This window comes from Eufriesea mexicana, unplaced genomic scaffold, assembly GCF_001483705.2.
Source record: "Eufriesea mexicana isolate 0111107269 unplaced genomic scaffold, ASM148370v2 scaffold4744748195, whole genome shotgun sequence".
NCBI lineage: Eukaryota > Metazoa > Arthropoda > Insecta > Hymenoptera > Apidae > Eufriesea > Eufriesea mexicana.
In genome coordinates this window covers 134764-159691 of record NW_016907918.1, presented here as the reverse complement: position 1 = coordinate 159691, position 24928 = coordinate 134764, and the positions used below count along the sequence as shown (strand labels likewise).

Sequence of the window (24928 nt, the reverse complement as noted above, 5' to 3'; positions counted from 1 at the left end):
CACCGCGACGAGCATAATTTTTTCCTCAATAAACAGAAATTGCCAAACGGTTAAACCGCAACGCACGGCCCCCGTTCGAGAGGCACTCGTTCCCGAGCTCTTCCTGTATTAACCGATCATGAGAAAACGAGAAAGTTATAGCTGGCAGGAAATATCTCCAAATAACGCGACGGAAGCATTCTTTCCCGGATGATCGTCGAGGTATCTTCTCTCTCTCTCTCTCTCTCTCTCTCTCTCTCTTTCTATCTCTCTATCTCTGTGTACCTAAGCGTCGTCTCGTATAATACGAAGAACTGCATGCTAAAAGACGAGGCAACGCCTTGACCGACGAAAATAGTCGGTCGGTAAGTGTGGAGGTGAAACGTAAATACTTTTCATATTTTCTAGATCGTGATTGTTTGGTTAAACGAAAAATCGGTCTATATCGGAAATCAATTGATGAGTCGAGTTCCTAGATTATTGTCTGTGATGATAAAACAATGTTTCGTTGGAAGTGCAAACAAAACTAACTTATCAGGCAGAGATACGATGTGAAACGCGTGATAAATGTTGCTGGAACTAACCGCGGAGATGCTGACACTGATCGGCGGCCTAATCGTCGCCTATTTCATCTACGTCCTGTTCACCAAGAGGGATGGTAAATATCGTCAATTTTTGTTCATTTCGATGCGAAATCGTATAGAGTATATTAGCAGAAGAAGCAGTTGGAATGTATCAATGGATTCCGACTCGATTCATCTACGGAGTAGACCTAAGGCTTCATTTCCAATACGACGCTAACCTATACAAAGGAGCTTAAAGATTCTTCGATAAGAATCAATAAATATCAGTAAGATCGATAAGAATAATTCAATTTCTCGGTAACAAAATTATTTTATTTCCAAGTTTCTAAAGTCTTATACTTATTTCCAGAAACAATGTTTAGCTGAAGTCCTAACGAGTACTCCTGAGATTTCTACAATTTGCAAAGTAGATCGGTTACAAAATCCTAATCTAAACTGCTTTCGTGAAAGCGCTATCATCGTCACAGATTCGTGATTATTCGTCGTGATTATTGTAAATTGTCACCGGTGAACTATTCGCGCGTCCCTGGCACGGTTCCTCGATTGCACGTAATAATCTGTCACGAGAGGATCTCTCTGTTACATCCACTACTTTTACAATCTTGCAGGATACTCTATAACATTTCGCGATGTTCTGCAAACCAGTTAATTTTCAATCACGTTCAAAATGTCCTCCTCGATTACTCAATCTACTTCGCCATTGTCACGATTTTTCTCATTGTTTAAATGAATTTCATATCTCTATTACGTGCATTCGTTGTCAACGTATTAGCAATAAAGGTTGATAATACGATTGGCGAAAAATATTTCCATACAATTTCTCGCGCGTGACAATCGCCGCGTTATTGTCATCGTTTCGATTATTCGATTGTGATCGGTTCGATGGAACAACGGTGCAAGTGCCATGAACAATAACGCTCGTCGTTCGCCTTCAATAAGGTCACGAGATTATCGCGAATCACCACCAGGCAAATCGTACGATTCTTCCATATTTCTTTCTATTTTTACAATTTCCTCTTTTATATCAGGAACCATCTTTCTTTTCTCAGTCCGGTATATTTATCTGCACTGATTCGTCACTTGCGCAACAACACGTCGCGTTCGATACCACGAGGTCGAACGTGATTGAGATTTCAGAAAATCTTCGTGACCCACGACTTGTTTAATTCATTAACGTGTGGACGAATCACGATGAAGAGGAATTAAAGAACATTCGTATTACGGGAATAAATCACGAACATACATATATAAAGAAAAGAGGAACGCGGAGGAACCAGTTTCACGAATCCCTGACACTTTTTCCATTCAGTTACGAAGCTGAAATATCTAATATAAATAGGACTCCATTTTCATGTAACCAAATTGCAACACTCGCGACTGCGTCATACGTCTTATCAGTTAAGACACTAGCTTATCATTCAAAGGACACAGGTACAGAGGCAGTAATCATCTTTTTTAAATTGTAGTAATCTCTACGTGTTTTCTTTAAGAGAATTATTAACCTATTTAGTATTAATTAGTATTTTTCTCATTCGTTAACATTCAATTTCTATTCGTGTTTATTTCTCTTGGACGTTGATGATAGGATTGGGTTAGCTATTATCTTTATATCATGTATGTGTGATACACGAGGAAAACGAAGACACTGTATAAAATAATTTAACAATGAGCCTAGTGACAACACTTTTATCTGACGCATATACCCATTGACTGTACCAGAAAAGTTAAACGATGGTCGTAATATTAATTTCGCAATCTAAATCCATCAAAGCCAAAGTCATCGATCTCGTTCTTTTTGCCAAGGAATTCTAGTAATCTCTACGTGCCTTCTTTGAAGGAATAATTGATGCGATATTAAATCCGCAATCTAATTTTATCGACGACAAAGTCCAATAACACACGAGCTGCGCTGCAACGTCGTCGTACGACGAAATATTAAATTAACCATCGCAGGAAAAGACGATTTCCCTCGATCGACCGCATCGTTGGACGTCGATTCTCCACAGGTAAAGAAACCTTTCTGCGCCGCGATTTAGCCGATGACACGATAATCGCTATAATTTCGTTACGTCAGACGCGTTTCGCGGCCAATGTATCCGCGAATCGCGACTCGATTTCGCCGATCGTCGCGTTTCACAGATCAGAAATGAAGCGTTTCCTCGCTGGGCGGAACGATTTCCTTCCCTTTCGAAATTCCCCGCCGATATGCCTTTAGAAAGTTCGACAATCAAGAAGAAGAATAATATAGAAATAGAAGAAGCGAAGCGCCGCGAATAATGGCCAGGTTTCGCAAAACGCCACGAGTGCTCGTAACCGATCATCGATACGATCATCCTTGCGCTTCAAGGCAAGTGTTTTTACGTGCATTTTATTACGCCAGACCCGACTGTTTGCGTCAGTTTATGAATACGTCTAAGCGGATTGATCGAAAGTAGGAAGAGGAAAAAAGGACACCGCGAAGGACATCGAGGAAAAAGTGAATCTTCGCCAAAGGAGGATGAACGAGAGGATGAACGCTTTCGCGAGATCCATCGAAACGAGATCTTCATCGAAAGTCTCGAGAAAAGAAGAAGAATACGTCGATAGACTTCTAGGATGACACATAGATAATCGGAAAAATCGGAAAATGGTTAATCTTCTTCAAGAAAGATGGTCGATTGTACGAACTCCTTCGTGGAATTGATCGACGATGAGGTCTGCGTTGGAACTGAAGGAAAAAGGAGAAAAAAGAGGATAAGGGGAAAAACACGTCGATAAAATACCAGGGATGACACATAGAGGTAATCGGAAAAATGGCTGGTCGAGAGGGATACGATTAATTGAAAGGTGATCGCGAGTACAGGTGTGACTAATGAATAGCCACGGAGATTGCGCGGCGCGCGGAGATAGCTGGCAAGGAAATAAATGTAGGCGACCTTCACCTTCTAGCGAGAGATCAGGGTTAGAAAGCCCATCGACGGACATGGAATCTGTGCGTTTGGTACACCGCGAGTCGGAAGGCCTCTCTCTATCCAGGCACGCCATGGATGCAAATCATCGCGCGTGCTAAATTTAAACTTTATCCGACGCTAATAAACCGGGAATGGAATTTAAATAGAATCAGGCATCGTTCATGGAACAGCGAACTGTCTTGTCGTGTAATTAATCTTGCGTTAAGCGTGGCTGGAAAAAAAAGAAAAAAGGAAAAATACCTGCACGATGAATCGGTGAAACAAAGCCACCGGAGATTCTCGCGATGGCCACGTATAGGATCGAGGTAAATGGCCAAAGGAAGTTTCTCCTCGGCACCCATACGCGTCGCAGTTGCAACTTCGGATCTTGGTCGCTTAACGCGGCGAAGAGGCAATTAACTTGACCAACGACGACTATCTAACCCGTCTGAACGGACGTAGCATAGATAGATCCTCAGGTGTACGCGCTGTCGCAGCACACAAGATTTCCCGTGAAAAGAGTTCAGCAGTTCCCGTCGAATTTCTCTCGGTCGCGCGCTCGCGGACAGGCAAAAGAAGAATGAGGAATTGCTGACAAGGCCGAGAGCCGGTGAAATTACCTTGGCGCGACGCTCGTACGCGGCCAAACGAGACGCTCATCGCTCGATCCATTACCAATACCGGGCTACCGCGTCGATGAAAGTACGCCTTCCTCCGCCGCTTTTCCTGTCCTGCCTTACTCGTTAACCCTTTCGCATCGTTTATTTCCTTTTCCACGAGATTTCTCCGACGAGCAATCGTTCTCAGTGGTAATTCCCTAACGAGCTCAGTGGGCATCGATGTTTATTCGAGAGATAGATTGAACAAGATCGAGGGATGTTTAATGAGATTGAGAGATTTATTTTCTGGTAGAGAGCCTACTGGTGCATGCGGAATTTAGTGGACTTTGGGTCAAACGACTTTTCTATGACTTCTATGCTCATGCGACTGTTCACTGGTAATTGTTATTCCGTAAACATGCGAATTAGATTACTAAATAAGAAATATTTTTATTTCTTTATTTAATTATCGACAGAGGTAATTCTTCTTTAGAGGTAATTCTAGCGTAGAAATTTATTTTAGTTGAAAAGCAACGGAGCTGACGCTACAGGCATTAAAAGACGAGGAGATATCGAATGATTTACAATAAATATCTGCATACTTAATTGCGCGATTAATACAAATGAACCTGTCACACTACGTGCCGTGATTTTCTCGCAGGAAGAAAGCATTCCGATAGTTGGAATCCTGAATTTTGAAGGAATGAAATACGCAGCTTGAATTGATACTGCAGTTGAAGGTACAATTATCGAGAATGCCTAGCAATGTTCCACCTTTCACGAGGACGATAAAGATATTCGAAAGTGTGAATTATTCCTAAACTATTTGGAATTAGTATCGAGTTCAACCACTTTTGCTATCAACTATAATCTCAATACCTTCCATTCCCATGCGTTCGAATATCTTTAACCACTTTCATAAACGTTCGTGTTCAATGGGAAATCGATGCAAATCGAATTCTATATTTATCGTTAAATTTCCTAGTAATTTCACTAATATATTTCCATGTAAGAACAGTTCCACTCCAATGTATAATACATATTCCATTTACGAAAAGTTCGAGCCTCGAGCAATTCCAACTTTCACGAGCAGCTATATACCAGAATGAAGACGTTTCTCTTTGGAAAAAAGGACCCATAAGGATTTTGCCAAAATTAAGAATTCTGCAAATCTCGAATTAGAAATTCCAAATTTCGAAGGATCGCTTTCGGAAATGCAATAATTCGTCAAAGACGATTCGCCGAAAAATGACAATTAATCGTAGAACTATGGATCGCTATTTCAGAAATGTCTTCAACCAGAAAATCTTTGACCAGTGAAATTTTTGCAGACAAATCTGGCACGGATTCGCCAACAATGGCCCACATGGCGCTGCGCGACATCGTCGAGCGAGCCGTGGACGAGGCGAAAAAATTGCCAGGCCTCGGTGGTTCCGGTGGGACCGGAAAAGCACAGGAGGAACGGAACATCGCGGAGCGCAGTTACGAGGATTTTCTCGCCAATGAGATACTCAACAAGGTTACTATTCGTTTCACGGAGCCAGATCTCTCGAGGGCATCCTTTCGAGAGACTTGTGCTCCGTTCGCGGAATTCGTGGTATTTGCTCGAAGATCGAGCGAGAGGATAAATCGATGAACGAACGTTGGATTTTCTAGGTCATCGAGAAATTCCAAAAGAAACAGGTGGACGGAAATAGCAACGTCCTCCCTGGGAAACCTGTGTCAGCGAAGTGTACACTGAGTACGTCTTTTGATCTATTAAAGAGAGAAGTATGGAAAAGAAATTGTGGACAAATGATTTTAGTTGTAAAGGAAGAACGAAAAGATCGAGGAGAGGGTAAAATAGCGAGAATGTTCATTTTGTTGCCTTATTTTTAGGTGAGAGCGAGGCAGGCCTCGAGGAAGGTGTCGAAGAAGGCTGTAGCAGCCTGGAACCGTTGTCTCAGGATGATTGCAGTAGCGACTGCAGTGCATCTTGCTCGAGACGCGTTAGAAACCAACCGGAGCCATTATCTCTCACGGTAGGCGATCCTTTTATGGCTACCGTCGCATGTAACCTTGACAGACCATCGAAGAACTTGCGAAAGAAACGAAAACTGTTCCGGGGAAACGTATACTCGACTTGTTGGATCCTTCTGAATCGCGTCGGGTCAAATATGTTCCCTTCGAAGCTCACTTCGCTCCGATGGTGTCTTTTGCAATGTCAAGGATGACTCAAGGCCGACATTCACCGTTTCTCAATTTTGGCCTTCAACTTCTACGTCTTTGCGTCCTTTAAATGACAGTGAACTACGTATCAATGAACTCTATTTGAGAATAACTGTTTCTCGGCAAAGTAAATAATTTTGAGAGGCTTGCAATGAGGACAAAAATATGACTGTTTGATTTAAAGCAAATTTTTTACTTATTCTCAATTGAAAACGGAATTAAAAAGATTTTATTCGTAAATAAATTTTAAATTAAAATTTTTCTATTTCGTATTCTTGAAAAAATTTGCAATTAAATCCAGGAAACAACGCGAGACAGGAAATTATGGGCATGAACCGCTTTATAAAATTTCGTGACGAGGTTTGTAGGCTCTCAGGTAATTGGCCGATAAGCGGTTAGCTCACGAATGATAAGCAGCGGAAGTAGAACCGTTGCTCCACATTGGAATACGCATGGCAATCCGAATCAAAATGAAAGAGGAAAAATGCAATGCAGAGAAAAGGACAGGAAAGATGCGAAAAGCTATAAACGAACTTTATCGGCTTTAGTCCCTGTGATTTACTAACGACACGCGCGTCTCTGCTTGTTTCAGATAGAGGAACGAATAGAGGAAGTGACAACAACATATGCGTCCGACGAGGAACCCAGGGAAAACGATGTCTTGGCCATTAAGAACACCCATCGAGTGCCGTTCCCTGAACTTGGAATGGACATCATTGATCGTAAGCTGTGACCAACGATGCGTCCTTTACTTCCGTATCTCGTTTCACTTTGTTGTCAGAATTTCTACGGTCATTCCCTCCGTGAATTTGACACGGAGACAAATGGGAATAATATGCGTATGCAACATTTTCTGTCTTTTTGCTGACGACACAGCGGAACTACCACACTGCTGAACAGACTATGGAACATTCCGATCAGTTACGTTTCAATGTTACCAATGACTATAATCAACTTGATGCTAGAATCGATTTATAATTGATACGTGATTTCGAATTACATAATTATTGTTTGACTTTCTATTGACAAAAACTTGTTGATCGTAGCTTCTCAAGAATCGGAGGACAGCCAAGAGGAGCCGGACACGCCTCACATAGATTTAGTTTCCCCAGTGGAATCTTGGGAGGAAAATTGGTTGTTCCAAAAGAAGAGGGTTCAGACACAACCTGATCCCGTGGCCATGCTAGTGCCAAATCCTAGCGCCGATTACAAGGCTCTGATCGGTGACAAGGATGCGGAAGATACCTCAGATTTGTCGGAATGTTCCTCGGCGCAATCGGACGAGGAGTTAGAAAAGGAACTGATGGATGCCATAAACAACGTCGTGCCAAGATCTCCAAGAAAGAGAGAGTTCGAAAATGGTCTGGACCATCATTCGGGTTTGTCAAACGACGTTTTGTTAAAGGAAAATGGCACAAATACACTTTCGAATGGTATAAACGTGTCTGATCAAACGGGCGATGATAAGACTGACTCTAGAATCGCGAAAGACCAAAGGGGAATGGGAAGAAATAAAAGGATAGAAGAGTATCGTGGGCAGAGTCAAAGTCTAGAGAAAAATGACGAAGTCAAAGCCAAAGAGGTCGAAGAAAAAGAAGTGGAAAGAAAATGGAGTAGAATCGAAAGCAAGGACGAGAAACTTGTTGCAGAACCAATCGATTTAACTAGTAATTACTTAAAGATGGAAATGGAGCGACAAACGACAAACGACATATCCAAAGAAGACAAAACAAGAAATTTAATCAACGAAGACGACTTAATTAAACCGGTCTCACAATCGGTCGAGAAAAGCGAATTTGTCATGCATAATTTATCGAATTCCGTTAACCTGGAACCTTCGACGGTTTCTTTGCCGTATGAAAACATGCTAGACGTGCCAAAGACACCGACATCGACGCCAACATGGTCTTCCGTGATAGAGAACAGTCTGGAGAACTCTAATAATGAGGAAACCTTTGCTTCCCAAGAAAAGAACGTTCTGAATTCCCTGGAATGTGCCAAGAAGAAACTGATGGCCGTCAATGACGACAGTGTGGAATTGTTTGACGAGGAGGAAACAATGACTGCTCGGCAAAAAGTCGACTTTCATGGTAAATATTTTAGCAACGCAGTCGTGGATTGAAAGAGTTTATACACTTTTCATTACTACTGATTTCACTTTTGTTTATGGACACTAGCTGAGGATATCCAACAAGAAAGTGAGTACACCGAGCATTACGATATTGCGACTCAGAGACACTTGGACAGTTTGACGAAGACTGAATCTTCTGAGTCTTGGCCACTGACGAATTCCTCGACAGAAGAGTGTGAAAGGTACTGCATCGATATACTTTAAATCGATTATTATAATAATGGTACAAAGTTTACAATGATTTCAAATTCCAAGATGCGAAAATAAACTAAATCTAAATTTTTCACAAAATTTTTTATTCGAATTCATATCAAAAATTCGTATGAAATCAAATGTTCTTTTACAATAACATTGTAAAATGATCTATATATAAAATTCGAGATATCTCAATTGTTTCGTGCCGAAAGTTTCGAAGCAAGATTCGTTTCGTAATGTCACCGATATTGGTCTGCGAAGCGTCGCAAAGAACTTTCTTCTTGCCAATGATACTATAAAAATTATTCAACATTCCACTGTGCAGCAAGTGCCGAGAGGCTGTGGCGTTCGCCAAAGCTGAATCGGCTTCGCACGTGTCCCTGCAGAACAAGAATTCGGAGGAAGAGGTTCGACTCGCTACTCCTCCTAGACCAGGTGACCAAACTGTGTTAGTAGAATTGCGAACTTCTTTTTAAATCCTATTTCCTTGCAATGAAAAATAGGTACAATTGCCGAACGCGAGCACAAAAAGTGGGAAAATGCTCCACCTATTGAAAACAACCCCTACAGCCAGGAAAACATTCAAAAGAGATTGTTGGAGAGGCAGTATTCTAGAAGATCGTCAGACATTCCTGGGTAAGATTGATAATGTCTTTTATACTAATTTTACAAATTTAATTTTGTACAACTAATATTTTTCTTCAGAATTCACTCCGAATTGCCAAAAAGCAACGGAGCGGATTTGGATGTCGTGCTGGCACCCCATGAACCAGATATCAAAAGGTAATATGCAAAATTAGATCAATAAATAATGTAATAAATTATTACACTTATAAATTTATTATATTTATTGAAATAAGAATTTATTAAAAATTTCCATAATGAATAAAGATTCTTATTGCACAGAATGTAGAGTAAAAGATCTTTACCACATTAATAACATCCATACAATTATTGTAATTTATTGTGTTCTAATAAGTGTATGAAATATGCAGGTTCGGCAGGGACTATTACATAAATGAGTCAAGAATACCAGGCAACGAAAAAGGGAGAAGATCGGCCGCGTCGACGTCGAGCAGACCGAGTAGCTCGTTATCTCAACGATCAAGCTCCAACGGGATAGCAGACCAGGATCAACAGGTGAGTTTCCAGCTCGAAAAGTTCGAGGAGGCTTCCCTGCGCGGCAGTCTTTCTAGATGGACCTATCGCGATCAGTACTCCAGTCCACACTTTGCCATCAACCCTCTTCTACACATGGAACTTGATGCTACGACTGAATCAGCTGACAATATTAACGAAAACAACAACGTCCATAACGAAAATTCTTTATCTATAGAAAACGATATTCGAAACGATATAAATTATAGAGAAAACATGACACAAAATTTTAATGGAAACCATGATATATCTATTGGAATTAATAACAATATAGAAGAAATGAAGAATACTTCGTTCCCTTGGAATAAACCCTTAAACAAAGTCACTTATAACCCAATTTTCGAAACTGAAAACGATATCCCAAATCCAGATCGTGACTCGGGAATGTTCTCGGTTGACACGAACGATTTAGAAACTAAGAAAGAGGATCAAGATTCTTGGAGCAGATTGTGGATGACTGACCGCCAAAATTACGCGAATAACGATCAAATCCTTTCATCTAATGGAAGAAAGTATTGGAATTTCAATGGATTCAAGTATCATACATTTGGAGGGATAAAGAATTTCTTACTCGAGAACCCGGAAGATTCTGACGAGGATAATTTCAAAGCGGAGACACCGACTGAATCCTTCGATCCTGCAGACTTCGCTAAATTGAAGTTCCAGACGTTCGGAGGTATAAAGAAAAGTAAGAAGATCGATGGAAAAGGAATTCCTATGTACAAAAGGGTAACATTAAGATCGTCCTTTAGTAATCATAAAAATACCAAGTATAATACCAAAAGGATAAATTCAGCTCAAAGCGACTCTGTCGTACAAAATAATTATAAGGAGGCAATTAATGCATCGAATGAAAATTTCGATGCACGATCTGCTAGGCAGAACAATTACCATGACAATTTCGAAGAGAACGGTACAAAGTACCCTAACGTAAATTCTAGAAGAAGATATATCAGTCAATTATACAAAAGACAAGCAAAGACAGTACATTCCTCGTTATACCGATCTTCCTCGGACGACGACTGGCAAGACGAAGATGTCCACATGCCTGACAATGTGATAATGCAAAAATTTCTAAAAGATCTGTCCAAGAACGCCAAATCACGCTCAAACTCGGATAAGGATTCTACGTATTTTCTAAACACGTCCAGAAGAAAAGTGTTCGATAGTCTCAGGAAAACTAGATCGCAAAAGTATCGATCCTCGGACGATAACGAAAGTTTGAAGCTGGAACCACCTATAGTGCCGGAAGTCGTGGAGAAGACTTTCGAAACTTTGCAGGATCTTCGAACCAAAGGCAGAAAAAAGAAGCACAAAAGTACAGAATCGGGGAAAAAGTTGGGTGTGAGAAGTTTGAGCGACCTGACGATATGGTGAAAATAGTTAATCAAATTAGTTCTTTAACGGGAATCAGTGGTCTTTCAGAATACATATACAAATTTCTACTTTTTATACAATCTTATTTTATCTTACAATACATAGGCAGTGCCATATTACCAACAAAGTTCCTTGAAAGATATCCAGAACAAATTTAAAATGCGAATTATTATTTCCTTTTTTTCTCAATAGATTATATAGAAGAAGCTTATTGTACAAAGGAGTGTATATTGTAATTATCTTAAATATATTATTTCTAATGAATAATGTAACGAATAATGAAACTCGATGATTTCACTTCAAGTGCATGACACTTTAGCGGTGTAGGTTCTTGTTCCTACGATTAATCCTCGCATAACTAATTAGGAGATACTATGACTATTTAATTAATATCTTTATTAGTCTTAACACAGTGTTGAATTTTCTTAATTATTTTGAGTAGCTGAGGCAGTACGAGAGGTGCAAAATCGCTCTGTGACTGTAAATAAATCTTCTTTGATTCTTTCTCGTAGATAGCACGCACAAGTAACGTATCGACCTTGTACAAAACGATCATTCTTACTTGTACATAGCACACGTAGATCATAAAAACACTAATTAAAAGAGTAATAAACGAAAGAAATAAAATCGAACGTTCCGTTAGTACGAAGTCGTTCTATGCACTTTGCACATGCATGATTGCTGCGAAAATGCCTTTTCCAAATCGGTAAGTACCGTTTACATGCATTTTCATTTTAATGCATGTCGACTAACAAACGATATCAAGGGTCTGCATGTCCCACGATCGACAAAAATATTTGATCAAAAGACATGGAATAGAGGAAAAAGAATGAACGCACGTAGAAATCTTTGCTACCATTGTTCATGATCAGGTGTTTGGTCGCGACTAACAATTTAAAATTTACTCGATGGAATTTCTTGTATGCATGGCTATATGGCGCTTGTATGTAGACGGATCAGACTAATTGTGACTAAAAGACATCACTAACTATTGCAAAAGCCCGTTGAGAAATTTTATGGAACTAAAACGACTAGGCCAATATCTAGTCTTTAATTCTACCCGACTATTTTCTGTTACAGGAGGAAACACAGTACAAAGAAACCGAGTCTCTCCTGAACCGAAGCAACGACGTCAAGACCAAAGTGGCGAAATGGCAGAATAACAACGTGGAGGGCAAGTATCAGTTGCCAGTTCGACAGAGTGACATCTCAAACGAGGCAGAGAAAACGAAGGAGAAGTTCTCGAAGAAGATAGAGTGTCAAAGGTCCTGGGAAGATGAACGAATGGAGGAAATTCTGGAAAATGAAAGGAAAAACAGCAAAAATGAGATCAACGCGAAGCTGAACAATCAGGAAAATTACGAGAACGCTGTTATAGAAACGAAGAAGTCGAATTCCGATGACAACCCAAGGAAGATCAAGAGGATCGATCTGAAGGCCTACGGATTCGAGAACGAGTTCTTCTCCAACAAAACGATCAAGACTTCCACCCCAAGAGTTGTCAATAAGTTAGACTTGAAGTCGTTTGGCTACGACGATGGGATTCGACGAACGCAGTCGAATATCCAACTGAATAGCATCGGGTGCGAAGAATTCAAGCCCAGATTCATGAGAACGACGAACAAGTCGAACTTAACACGGCGCAATGACTACGAGAGCGATCGTTGCGACGTGATCGAGAGCACTCGAGCCTCTGGTGACAACAACTTGACGCAGAGCACAGAAGCTCTCAACAATTTCGAGAATGAGAGCTACAACGATTTTGGGTTGAAGTCTGCGAAATCGGTACCCAACATCGCCAAGTTCTATTCAAACGCGAATAGCCAGGAGGACGAAGAGGTAGAAGGCTACAATCACAATTCGTACAACGAATTTGGGATGATAAAGAACGGATCGGTGAAGAATCTGGCGAACAATTACAATCTAGAGAAGTGTAACATTAAGAGTAGCGATTGTTCGATCGACGAGTCGGAAAACGATACGGACAATTCCTCTGAGAAGGAACAGAGTCATCGATCGATAAGCGACGTGAAAAAGAAAACTCTGGGCGACGAGCAATTTGATAAGAAGTTATTACCGATGCCATCGGTCAGGAGGCTTGCTGAAGCATTTAGTAAACAGACTGAACACGTTTCCGCTCCTATATCGAAGGTAAGAATAATGATCGACTGGGTCGGTGACCCATTTAAATCAACCTATTTTCGAAGCTCTTGATGATTTTCCAAAATAGCTGTAATTTAAAAAAATCTACGTTAATGAAACAGCCTGTATAATTAATTTTCTCATTAGGTAACGAAGTCAAGCAACATGTACAAGGAGAGATCGTCAACGCCAGAGATACAAATAGTCGAAACACCAAGGCAGATGCACAGTCTGACCGCCAGATCACTTTCGAAACAATTTCGCGAAGGACTGAGGCAAATTCCGAATAAAGTGACTTCACCTCCGGCTAGTCATGTCACTATGGAACAACCTAATATACCGGAGATCCAAACGGAAGTGGTGCAAGCGAAGAGCGACGTGTCAAACGACACGAATGTCATTTTACCGGGAAAACTAAAGTCAAACATTATATTTTGGGAACAGATGCAGAAGAAGAGCTAAAGCATATCTACTTGCTTGAGATTGGGTCCAATTTCTAAATATTTGACAAAATGAAAAGTCGAAAGTTAACTTAGGGATCAAATTAAATTAACATATCGTGCAAAGAGTCCAGATCTATTTTTAGTCCTTTTTGTGTTTAGAATGCGATTGACAGAGGATATCTCCGGAAGATAGAATTTAATTGAGAAGTAGATCAAGCGGGTTAACATCCTTGCTCAATGTAAGAATGCTTCAACACCGTACAACAAGGGAGTCAATTAATTGTATGAAACAATACAGGCTCAACGATCGATTGATTTATAAAAGCAATTGCAATCGTGACAGGAAATGTCGGTGTAATTGCGTGTGCCAAATGATATCAACCCGTGATTAGCCAAAGAAAATATTTTTGCGTGGTCCTTTTGAAACGTGCGAGTAAATTGAACCGAATGTAAATCTTTGGAACGGCAAACATTTTGGAAACTATGTGCGAAATGACCAACCAAATTTGACATGTTTGCATATTCAATGATCAATTGTAAATACACGTCGCCTGAACATAGTCAAACTATCGAAATTTTTTTCTGTATATAAAAAGGAACTCTGATATAGTCACAAAATTTTATATATAAATCTACCCTATAGTGTTTCCATGTACCGCTTCACTATTTATTATTTATTAACGTCTGAATATGTATCAGTGTATATACACGAATTATGAAGATCGGTGGGCAACGAAAATCCATTAATAAAGTATCAAAATTTGTATGGATTTAACCTTACGTTATCTGTACACTAAAACTGTGCTATATCGATATTATATAAATATATTGTTTATTATCAAAAAATGACTATAGATCTGACTATCTACCTTCCACTTTTAAAAGGAACGGACTAGGGATCATCAAAGCATTAGACGAGGAGAAAACCTAGAAGAAACTATTCAAAAAACTGCTAAAAATACTGAATATTTTATTCGAATATTTGCACGTACATTTTTCTCGATGCACCTTGAAAATATTATTCGTTAATGACACACAAAGTATTCAATAATATATGCACCTAGTTTTATGGAATGGTATACTTTCTAACTGATCAGCGTGTTCTCGTCGATAATCCCATAGAAAATGATCAATCATTATAGCATTAACATCTGTTTTCTTTAGCCCTAGATGGGGCCTTTGCTCGATTAGAGTTCTCACTTGATTCTTGACTTGTTCAACCACATATATCGTGCAACCACGAATTTCAATTTCATCGAGGCTACCGTTTTCTAACTCTATATCTGCAAACATTAAATACCGTACCATCTAAGAGCCAAACTCTATTGTTCAACTCTATTTCCTTCTATTCACAACGTGATTCGGAACAATTAGCTACTATTATCAATAAGTCAGTAACATTATGAATTTAAAAGACAGATAAATTGAAAAATTTGATTTCAATAAGACTTACCAGATTGTAGCTTACTCAGGAGTGGTTTACTGTAACGAAGAGCACCAAAATGTACGAGAACTTGGGGAACACGGTAATCAGCGAACATTGTAATGCAGTCTATATCCTTAAATTCGCCAATGCCCTCCCCCTTGAAGCAGGCCCAAATGTCGGCCACCAATATTTGACCCCTCTTGTAAAAGCAGACTGGAAAAGAATCAGTCTATTACTGGCATTTGTCTTTTGAAAAAATTCTTTCACATGGACTCAACATATTATTAATACCTCTATGATCTCTGTAGTTTGCCTCATCTTGATAAGATTCAAATTCCTTCACGATGAGTCTGAGCAATTTTGCAGCTGAGCCAAAACACCTCTTGATACAATTGACGAAAGTACCTGAAACAGAAAGAAAAATTAATAATCCGTTCTAATGCGTGACAAAATATTTAGCAAATTTCTGTTGAATATATGAATGAAATGAACGTGTAATTACAAAATTATAACTTTTGCTTCAACTAAGGTGAAGATTTATAAAGTTTTACAACACAGCGTCTGAATACTACATACAAAGCTATAATCTGAGAAAGGGATTTCAAGCACGTACCTTCATACTTTTCTAACAAAACCTTTCCAGCATTTCTTAAGCACTTAACTCTTTCGTCTAATAGCGGAATACTAGTTTCTGTATCCCCACGGAAAATATACTCAGCTTCAGATCTCGTTATTTGAGAATAATAATTGGGATCAACTATAGGTTTCCCCTCCTGTTCAAAGTAAATCATTTGAAAATAAAACAAGGAAAAGAATGAAGAGGGGATGACGTACCTATCGGTCCAATATCGACAATCGTCTACTTTTGAAACGTACACAACGTGTTGAAAATTTTTTGAAACAACCAGACAAACAGCTTACAAACAAAAGAAGTCAGACGTCCGTGGGAAACGAGAGAATGACATTTTACATGTATATAGAGCAAAATTCTCATGTAATCACAAAATGTTATTGACGATTAAATTTCTCAAGGCACATTCAGTTAGAAACGTTGCTTCCTGACGAATAAGATGAATTCAACATGCGATAAATATACGACTGACATAATCAGTCTGAAAAGACCCACGTGAGTATATATAACTTGAATTATAGAAATTGCTTTTCACATTGAATCTTCCATAAATGACTCAGGGCTTTGGACAAACTCGCTGACTCAATCGCTAAACCCAAAGGTTCGATTCCAAATTTTGGTCTACCAAAATGGAAAGTAATGCCATTAGAGTCGAAAATCCCAATGGTCCCAGGACCGGAAGGTGCATATAATTTCACTCGTCGTAAAATTGGTAAGAGGCTGTGGATATCGGCGCCCGATGCTGAATTCAACTTGAGCGATCCGTATGGCTACGAGATTAAATTGGCTTACGACTCTCTTCACGATAAGCATTTGGTTCCTTACTTCTCCAGGCCGAATATCATTCGGCATTTAATAAAGTCCGGTTTCATTACTAAAAATATGGACGCGAAATGTTCTCTACAAGATTATAATATGTATAGAAGGTACCTGAGAAGACTGCACTGTGACAGCATAAAGCAGGAATTAAACAGAAGAACGAAACAGTCTATCGAACAAAGAGCGATCCAATATGCACAGAAACAGGCAGAAAAGGAAGTAAAAAAGTAACACTAAATAGATATGTTAAGTTACATATATAAGGTATTCCGTTCAACTGGAAACAGTGAAATATCCCACGAGACATTTAAGTTATCAAATAAATGTTCTTATAAAGGTTGTATAAATCACAGCCAAACTGGCATCATGTGAATCTAATTTATATAAGTTTACTGCATGGTATGATATAATGTGAACAAATGTGTTACTATATTATGAATAAAAAAACAGGAGTTTCATTTTAAAAAATTAAAAGAAAAATTATTTATACTACTTGACCTGTACCAAACAGCTTTTGCAAGGATATTTTTTTAGTCATTTTAATTCACTATAAGATATTCCACTGTTTTCTATTAAACAAAACACCCTGTGTATGTATAAAGATGTGTTACCTGAAAATGAAATCGTACAATTTTATTAGACTGAAAGAAAGGGAAAAATTGATGGAGTTAAGAAAATCAGTTATCAAAGAGAAAAAATTAGCAGAAAAATTAAAACTGCAAAAACAAAAGGAGAAGCAAAAGAAAATAGAAGAAAGATTAAAGGCATTAATTGTGAAAAAACGAGAAGCACAACATTTGCGATATATTAAAAGCAAAGAACGCGCAGAATTGATTCAACAGAAACAAAAGGCAGCAGCAGATATTCGACGTCAAAGAATAATTCAAACTCTGTTGGAATGGAGTAAAAAGGAACGTATACGAAAAAGAATGATGGAAATGCGGCTAGCCGGTGAACGAGAACAAAAACGCAAAAATGTTGAAGAAAAGTATATATAAAATCGTATAGTATACTTTATACTAGACAATTAATATTTTTATATTATACAGGTGGCAAGAAAGGCAGGAATTTCAAAAGAAACAAATTGAAAAGGAACAATTTCTATTACAGTGCATAGAAGAACAACGCAAAGAATTTATAGAAACGTATAAAGAAAAAGTAAATAAAGAGACAGAAAGAATGAAAAGTATGTGCTACAGAAATTTTTAAAAATTTATTTTTATTAATAAAATTTTGTGTTCTGCTTATAGAACTCTTCGAAGATGTAAAAATGTATATAAAATGTTATTTGGCTAGACACTTGCCTAGCAGTAAAGAAAGAATTTGCTGTGAAAAATACTTTGATGATGATGAGGTATTTTATATAAATGTATAAACATATCAAAATATTTCATATACAAATATAATTTTAGGATGAAACTGTCTCATTACGTATGAAAAGTGATAAAAAAAGTCAAGATAAACATAAGGTAAAAGAATTTTCAATATCATTTTGTAAAGATTAAAAACTACATAATCAACTAAAAACAATCCTAATATCAAATTTGTCTAGCACAAAATATACTATTATTTCAGATAAAGAAACCATTTCATATGAAAAAGAAACGAAGCAAGGAAAAAAGTATAAGTAAAGCAAAATTAAAGCTGGAAACAAGAAAAAGAAAGAGAAAGATGCAATCAAAAACTAGAAAAAAGGAAACTGATCAAATGCAAAAAATTAATAAGAAAAGAAGAAAACAAAAAAGAATTAAAAAAGTAAAAAAGAAAAAGGACATTCAATCGGAAACTAAATCTGAATTGGAGGCAATACCAGACTCTATCCCTTCAACAAAAACAGAAACTTCAGAAGCAACAACAATATCTGAACCAAAAGACAAGTGCAGATGTCAAATAATTAAAGATTCTAAAAAAATTCTTATATGACCAAAAATAGATAATCTTTTTAACATTAAAATTATATGTTTTAACTTACTTCTATAGCTCTTTTAATGGCTGCACATAATGCGAAATATCCAGTCTGGCAATTAACAGTCCATTTTGAATTGTTGCAATTTTTTTCATTCCAAAAGGAAAAATTCAACGTATCTAAGACAAATATCCAATCAACTGCCTTTGGATGTTTAGAAGAAGGGTGAAATTCTGATTGAGAAAAGTTATTTATACTTATTTTGCGATCTACAAGATCACATAAAACCTGTGAAAAAGTAAATATTGATAGTTTAAACACAGTAAAATTGTTTATTTTGATTTTTGATCAATTAAAAAGGTACAATAGGAAATCCAAGTAACATCCACTATTATTTTACAACAAAACTCTAAGATATATTGCAACAAATTTGTGCAAATAATCATTTATTTTTAAAACAATAAAAGATTTAAACAGTACTGAAAAATAATTTACCGTATTAGCAAGATTTGTGATGCCTAAGTCTTCGAAAGAAACATTCTTAGAATGAAATGCTATTACTCTTGAAGATTCTTCCGGCGTTAGGATCATTATTGAAAAATATCACAGCGTGCTTAATTGAAGATTGAAATAATGTATTTAATTAAAAATTCCAACCTACGCTCAAACACTTAACACGTTACTTATTCTACATGCTAGTCAATAGTCACGTGATGTAACCTCGTGACCAATGATTCTTAACGCGTTAGCAACGACTGCCTTGTAAACAAACATGGCTGTGAATGTTAAAATTTGTGAAATTGTTTTCTAGATTGTCCCTAATTATGTGAACAGATAATTATTTTGAAATGTTCATATTAATATTTCAAAACATTGTCATACGTGAAATTAAGGTAAGCACTTTGAAATTGCATAGTTGATGTTAAAAGTACTTTTTCAAAACACTGCACAGCAGCACATGTGCACTATGATTGTTTACATTAAACAATAGTAAAAGCTTTTTAGATTTATTAATATATATTACAACCACGTAATGTTAAACAAAATATTTTCTATTATGTATTTTCTTTTACTATTATTTTAATAAAGAAACTTTAAGGTTAACTTTTATAGTAGAATAATGCAAATTCCTATATGCTTTCATTTAACATAATTAGCTATTTACATTACATAAAATTTGAAAATAAAGTTTATATAACACATTTTTTACGTGTTTTTTTTCCACCTTAAATAATTCCATAGCTATATTATCTATGTAATTGATATATGATAAATATTGATGATACAATGTTTGACATCAACAATAACTGACATTTTAACTTTGTTGATATCAAATTCTATTTGTAGTAAAGTACATGTAAAATAAAATCAAATTTATTTTCTATATTGAATATAATATTTAAGTTGATACTCAAAATATAAAGTGTCATGTCACTTTATTTAATCAATCATAACATTTAATAATACATAATTTAACTGATAAATGTATTCTGTGTTTAAGTTTTTACATAAGGACATGCGTTTCTTATTTTACGGTACACTCGATTGTAGGTATTACCTAATTTTAGTATCATAGGCAACTATCTTCTGTAAAGTTTGATAAGATTCGAAACTTTAACATTTCATTTGTAATTTACATACGTAACACAAATTACAATGATTAAATAATATGTATCATCATATTTACATATAAAATTTTATTATTGCAATATTTAGTATACTAAGTTTTTTGTATTATATCTCTGCACATTTCTTTTAACTCTTTCTTCACAACTGATAAAATGATTTTATGATCTTATATTTAAATTGTTATGTAAGATTTCTTCTAAAAATGATCAAATAGCGTATTTAAATAAAATACTTTGAATTACGATGTAACTTACAAAATATGAATAATATTACAAACATGTTTCGAATCCTAAAGTTTGAAAAGTCAAATGGTAGTGTGCTTCATCGCATTCATTCATTCAAATAACATATGTACATAATACCCCCTCAACATAAAGTGAACAGATTAAGGCTCCAGCAGGCTATAGGCTACATTCTACAATGTACAATGCATTATGTACTTTGTTAGTTTCCGTTTTCGCATACATGTCTGGTTGTGTAATGTGTGGTAAGCGATAGCACCAAAAGATTTTCCAACATCATTATTTGATACAAATGATTCATACAACTACAATATGATTAACACAGAAACCAAGTTGCAATGATTAACATTTATTTTATTCAGTATTATTAAACTTTGCAACATATTTGCCATAATAGACATACTTATTATAAAACAATACGTCTTAACAAAAATGTATAAATTTATACTTTATGAAATATAAAATTGGACAAAAATAGTAGGCCATGCCCACCAATATTTGCAATGAATGAAGTTTTTCTTTGTGTATTGAATGCTATGAACACTTAATGGCATTCTGTACCAGATTGTGAATGATGATAGACATACCTATCCAGTTTGATATTATATATTTTGACATCACCTGTGGCCCCAGCATGCTATTATATTTGTACATAGCATGAAACCATTATGGTAATATTCATTTAACGATATATTAAACGTGTTATTGTGCTTTTTAGGTGTTACAAGACTTAAGTGTTAAAAAAAAAATTGTTATTGTGCAACTAATGAATTGAAACTTTAATCATTACTGATTTGAGTATTTTAACTCAATGGTTTCATTAGGCTGACCAAACATGCACATGTTAGACAGCAATTTCTTTCCAACTGTGCAACACTTCATATGCTATATTTTATAATGTTGACTATTAACATTGTAGTATCAATATGAGTTAAAATGGATGCATTCAATCTGTTAATAGTAAACTTCAACTCCAGATTATAAACTATAAATTTCACAAAGTTGGTGGAATAGAACTGTATATTCATCCAAATTATCAATAAGACAATAATCCATATAGTTAATTATAACGAATAAATTCAATAAATACAGTTCATTAGAAATGTTTACACTGAAACGTAAATTATTGCACAAGCTCATGAAAATGTAACTCAAGTAATTTATATTTGTTTAGTACTAATAGTATAGATTACTATCTAATTGATACAGTTTGAATGTATCTAATAAATGCATTAACGAATTTAATATTCCACTCCATGTTTCTCATTTATGTTTGATTGTAGCTATTTGTTACACATTTGACATAATTTGATTTAGTAAATATAATTCTAATTAAAATGCTTACAAAAAGTAAGACCAAGGATCCCCGTTACCCCAAGAGAGTAAATTATTAAATACTAGTAAATTTATAAACAAATACCCATCTATTAATTGAACATCAACACATAAATTAATATTCTTCTAAATACCATAAATTAATGGACGTTTTTACCGTGAAGATGGATGTCTCTAAATAATGTACAAATTTTGTTATGAACTCAAAGCATTTGCTCATAAAATCCAGTAAAAATAAGGTATAAAATAGTAAATATTTAATCAATTAGAAATTATTAATATAGAATTTAAAAAATTCCCTAGAAAGAATATTAGTATTAAAATGTCTGTATGATGCATTTCTTTTTCTTTTAAAGAATTGATAGCTACGATGATGTTCCTTTTTATTATTTTTGTTCCTAACAAGATACATTAAGGGGTCCAGAGGAACCTTGAGTGGCATGCATGAGTTTCAGTCAAAACACGTTTAACCAAACTTTATATAGCATTGTTACATTTGCTCCCATGCACATCACACCTCCAGACTTCACCCATGCAGCAAAATGCGCTTTTTAATTATTTCTCTTAATATTATATAAAAAATCTATTTCTATTGACTTTTAAGCTCTTTGCCAATACTGTACGATACAATTTTGTTCCAGTCAATTTTCGTTCGCATAACAGGTAATTGCCTTCGTAAGGCTTTAAAGGTTGTATCAGACATAGTTTGATAATTTTCCGATATAGCAGTTTGATAGTCATTTTCTGAATCCTCAACAAGCCGTATTAAATCCTTTGCTGTTTGTTTTTCATTTGAAATCGGTATGCTTTCTTTTACTTCTTTACTACTGACCAGTTGTACATTTCCATCTTCGTAGTAATGAACTTGTACTTTAAGGCTACCTCTTAACTCTGCATTTCCAGAACTTGGACTAAAACTTACAGTCCACACAGAACGCCAACGGCCGTTCCAAAAATTTTTAGGTTGAAATTGATGATCTTCTATGCAAGCCGTTAAGGTAATGTTACCTATATAAATAAATATACCACTTTTTGTTTACAACTGTCAGTTTGAAATAATTAAAACGCTATGAAATTTATGAAAGAAATAGTACCTCCTTGACTTTTTCCAAAAACTGAACATGCACCATGTCTATAATGACTTTGAGTGTAAGTTGTTATTTCATCTTGAAGAGCTGACCTCCAAGGTTCAGCTACAGAATCTGGTTCATATGAATCATAATCTTGTGCTTCCTTTCTAAGATGGTCATATTTAAAACTTTGCTTACTGTGAGCATCATAAAACCTTTGTCCGCCTAAATCATTATGTTCCGTTATAAGAACAGGATATTCGCTCCCTTCAATCTGAAGTTAAAAATAAAAAGAAATTAATAAATATAACGGAAGATTCACAAATTGAAAAATTTTATCATACAGTATACTTATGATGAATTAATATCTAACCTTAATTTAACTCAATGTAACTCATAGAATTACAAAATAAAAGTTACTTTGAAATTGCAGAATCAAATGAAAATTGAAGCAAAGGGCAAAATTCTTATAGATCAATCTTAACTATTTTCTGTTAAAATCAGCATGAAATATAACTATAATTAACCCTACTACAGCATATGATTTTGAACGAAATTTCACAAAGATTTTCACATAGCAACTGCTTTATACCTATTCGAGAATACTTTAGGTAAACAATCACATCAGCCAGGTGAACATTATCGCGCTCCAATTTCACTATAAAGTCAACGTCACCTGTCGAAATTCCGGACGCGTGTTGCTCAATTAGGAATGTTACTAGACGTTGAAATTCGATCCCATACTTCCCTGAGATAGTGTGATCTTCGATTACCACAAATATTAAACGATACCCAGAATACTATCATAAAAAATTGTAAAAGTTCATCAGAGAGGTCGATGATGTACCTTAACAGGCGTGAGCTGATCCTTGTTGTATTGAGCAAATGCTCCGGACGCACCCTCCTTCAACAGGTTGTCGTTGTTCAACAAGACTCTCACATCATTAAAAACCTCGTTGAATTCGCCCGGTGGTGAATGCAGTATAAAGTCCGAAACTATTCGTACTTTTTCTTGATCAGGAATCACATCTCCGTCCGCCGCCATCTTACCTTTCCACTGGCACGCACACTCCGCGATGTCAAACCAAGGTTAGTGCAGTGCAGGTTGTACCGGCGTATCGAAGCACTGCCCCATATACCCGGTGACGCATCACAAAGGGGATACGTATCTCTATTCTCTTAATCAACTCTATGACATACATATTTTCCTATATTTTCAATGAAACACGTATTTTAAATATGCATATGTAATACGTATGCTATGTAAATAATTAAAATATTTGTTTTTACAACTGTTATGTGTATATAAAACCCATTTAGTTACTTTATTCCATTGAAATTTAATGAATGTAGTGTAAATTGATTTCGAAGACTTTTCTATACAGTAATATTATAAAATTATTATCCACATATATATTATAATTATAACAATCAAGGTACTACAGAGACTATTTTTATATTTGAAACTGATATGTTTAAAAATTTATTTCGCGTATTTTTTTTCTCTAAAAAATATCAACGATTTATAACAAAATAGAAGTAAAAATCTAAATCAAGGTGAATTTCAATCACTTGATTCAGAGACAACCACTGTGTTCAACGAACCTTGGCCAGCATAACCCTCGAATAGCATTCGTGGATTCTCTTATACACATTCTCAGGCAGGCGTGGTTTCGGTACAAACCGATAGCGCGTTTTATCAAGATATTTCTGTCTGTTCGTGTAAAGACCCGTACCAAGGAATCATTTCTGATTGAAAGATCGCCGCCGGATATATGCGTTTGCCCGCCAAAATTTGAATGGATCTGGAAACAAAAAGAAACAATACAAGTTTTAAAGTACAGCGCAGCATACATTTGCGTCCGAAATACACAAACCACTAAATATAAAAATCTGTTTTGTCAATGTTTAAATTTGAATATTTATGCAATATTAAAAATTTCAATATCTGAATTTTTGAATTTCTGAACTTTCAAATTTTTGAATTGTTGAGCTTTCAAATTCTTTAATTTAAAAATGTATTAACTTTTTTCATTTATAAATTAAAGGTAGATCAAATAGATATTGTCAAATTTATGCCAGATTCATATAGTTATTAATTTGACTATGTTATTTTTAGGTAAA

The 24928-nt window shown here is 36.1% G+C and overlaps 4 protein-coding genes across 11 annotated transcripts in view; 2 read left to right on the top strand and 2 right to left on the bottom strand.

Annotated features, from left to right (window-relative positions):
- The window catches only part of LOC108545639 (dentin sialophosphoprotein), a 45590-nt gene extending 31115 nt beyond the window's left edge, over positions 1–14475 (top strand). For 3 of the 8 annotated variants that reach the window (XM_017897359.1, XM_017897376.1, XM_017897384.1), the window contains 10 exons: positions 5424–5611; positions 5749–5833; positions 5971–6113; positions 6893–7022; positions 7347–8390; positions 8478–8613; positions 8952–9061; positions 9130–9262; positions 9332–9409; positions 9622–11425. In XM_017897359.1, coding sequence (XP_017752848.1) covers positions 5424–5611; positions 5749–5833; positions 5971–6113; positions 6893–7022; positions 7347–8390; positions 8478–8613; positions 8952–9061; positions 9130–9262; positions 9332–9409; positions 9622–11161 — 3587 coding nt within the window. In that variant the 3' untranslated portion in view covers positions 11162–11425. Of the gene's footprint in view, positions 1–36; positions 202–387; positions 638–2123; positions 2570–4631; positions 4833–5423; positions 5612–5748; positions 5834–5970; positions 6114–6892; positions 7023–7346; positions 8391–8477; positions 8614–8951; positions 9062–9129; positions 9263–9331; positions 9410–9621; positions 11426–12241; positions 13313–13450 lie in introns of those variants that run through there. The other 5 variants (XM_017897368.1, XM_017897401.1, XM_017897391.1 and 2 more) reach the window with 5 other exon arrangements.
- A 301-nt stretch (positions 14476–14776) lies between these two features.
- Positions 14777–19178, bottom strand: LOC108545514 (UPF0553 protein C9orf64 homolog). Its single transcript, XM_017897180.1, has 6 exons — positions 19024–19178; positions 18595–18816; positions 15786–15945; positions 15464–15577; positions 15200–15385; positions 14777–15029 (listed from the first exon to the last, which is right to left on the bottom strand). The coding sequence occupies exons 1-6, from the start codon at positions 19117–19119 to the stop codon at positions 14791–14793; spliced, it is 1017 nt and encodes a 338-aa protein (XP_017752669.1). The 5' UTR covers positions 19120–19178; the 3' UTR covers positions 14777–14790.
- LOC108545520 (fibrous sheath-interacting protein 2) lies at positions 16243–17620 on the top strand. Its single transcript, XM_017897191.1, has 3 exons — positions 16243–16298; positions 16364–16849; positions 17263–17620. The coding sequence occupies exons 1-3, from the start codon at positions 16243–16245 to the stop codon at positions 17618–17620; spliced, it is 900 nt and encodes a 299-aa protein (XP_017752680.1).
- A 2886-nt stretch (positions 19179–22064) lies between the features above and the next one.
- On the bottom strand, positions 22065–23986 carry cpa (F-actin-capping protein subunit alpha). Its single transcript, XM_017897170.1, has 3 exons — positions 23652–23986; positions 22829–23078; positions 22065–22742 (listed from the first exon to the last, which is right to left on the bottom strand). Exons 1-3 carry the CDS (start codon positions 23847–23849, stop codon positions 22324–22326), a joined length of 867 nt encoding a protein of 288 aa, XP_017752659.1. The 5' UTR covers positions 23850–23986; the 3' UTR covers positions 22065–22323.
- Positions 23987–24928: the final 942 nt, after the last annotated feature.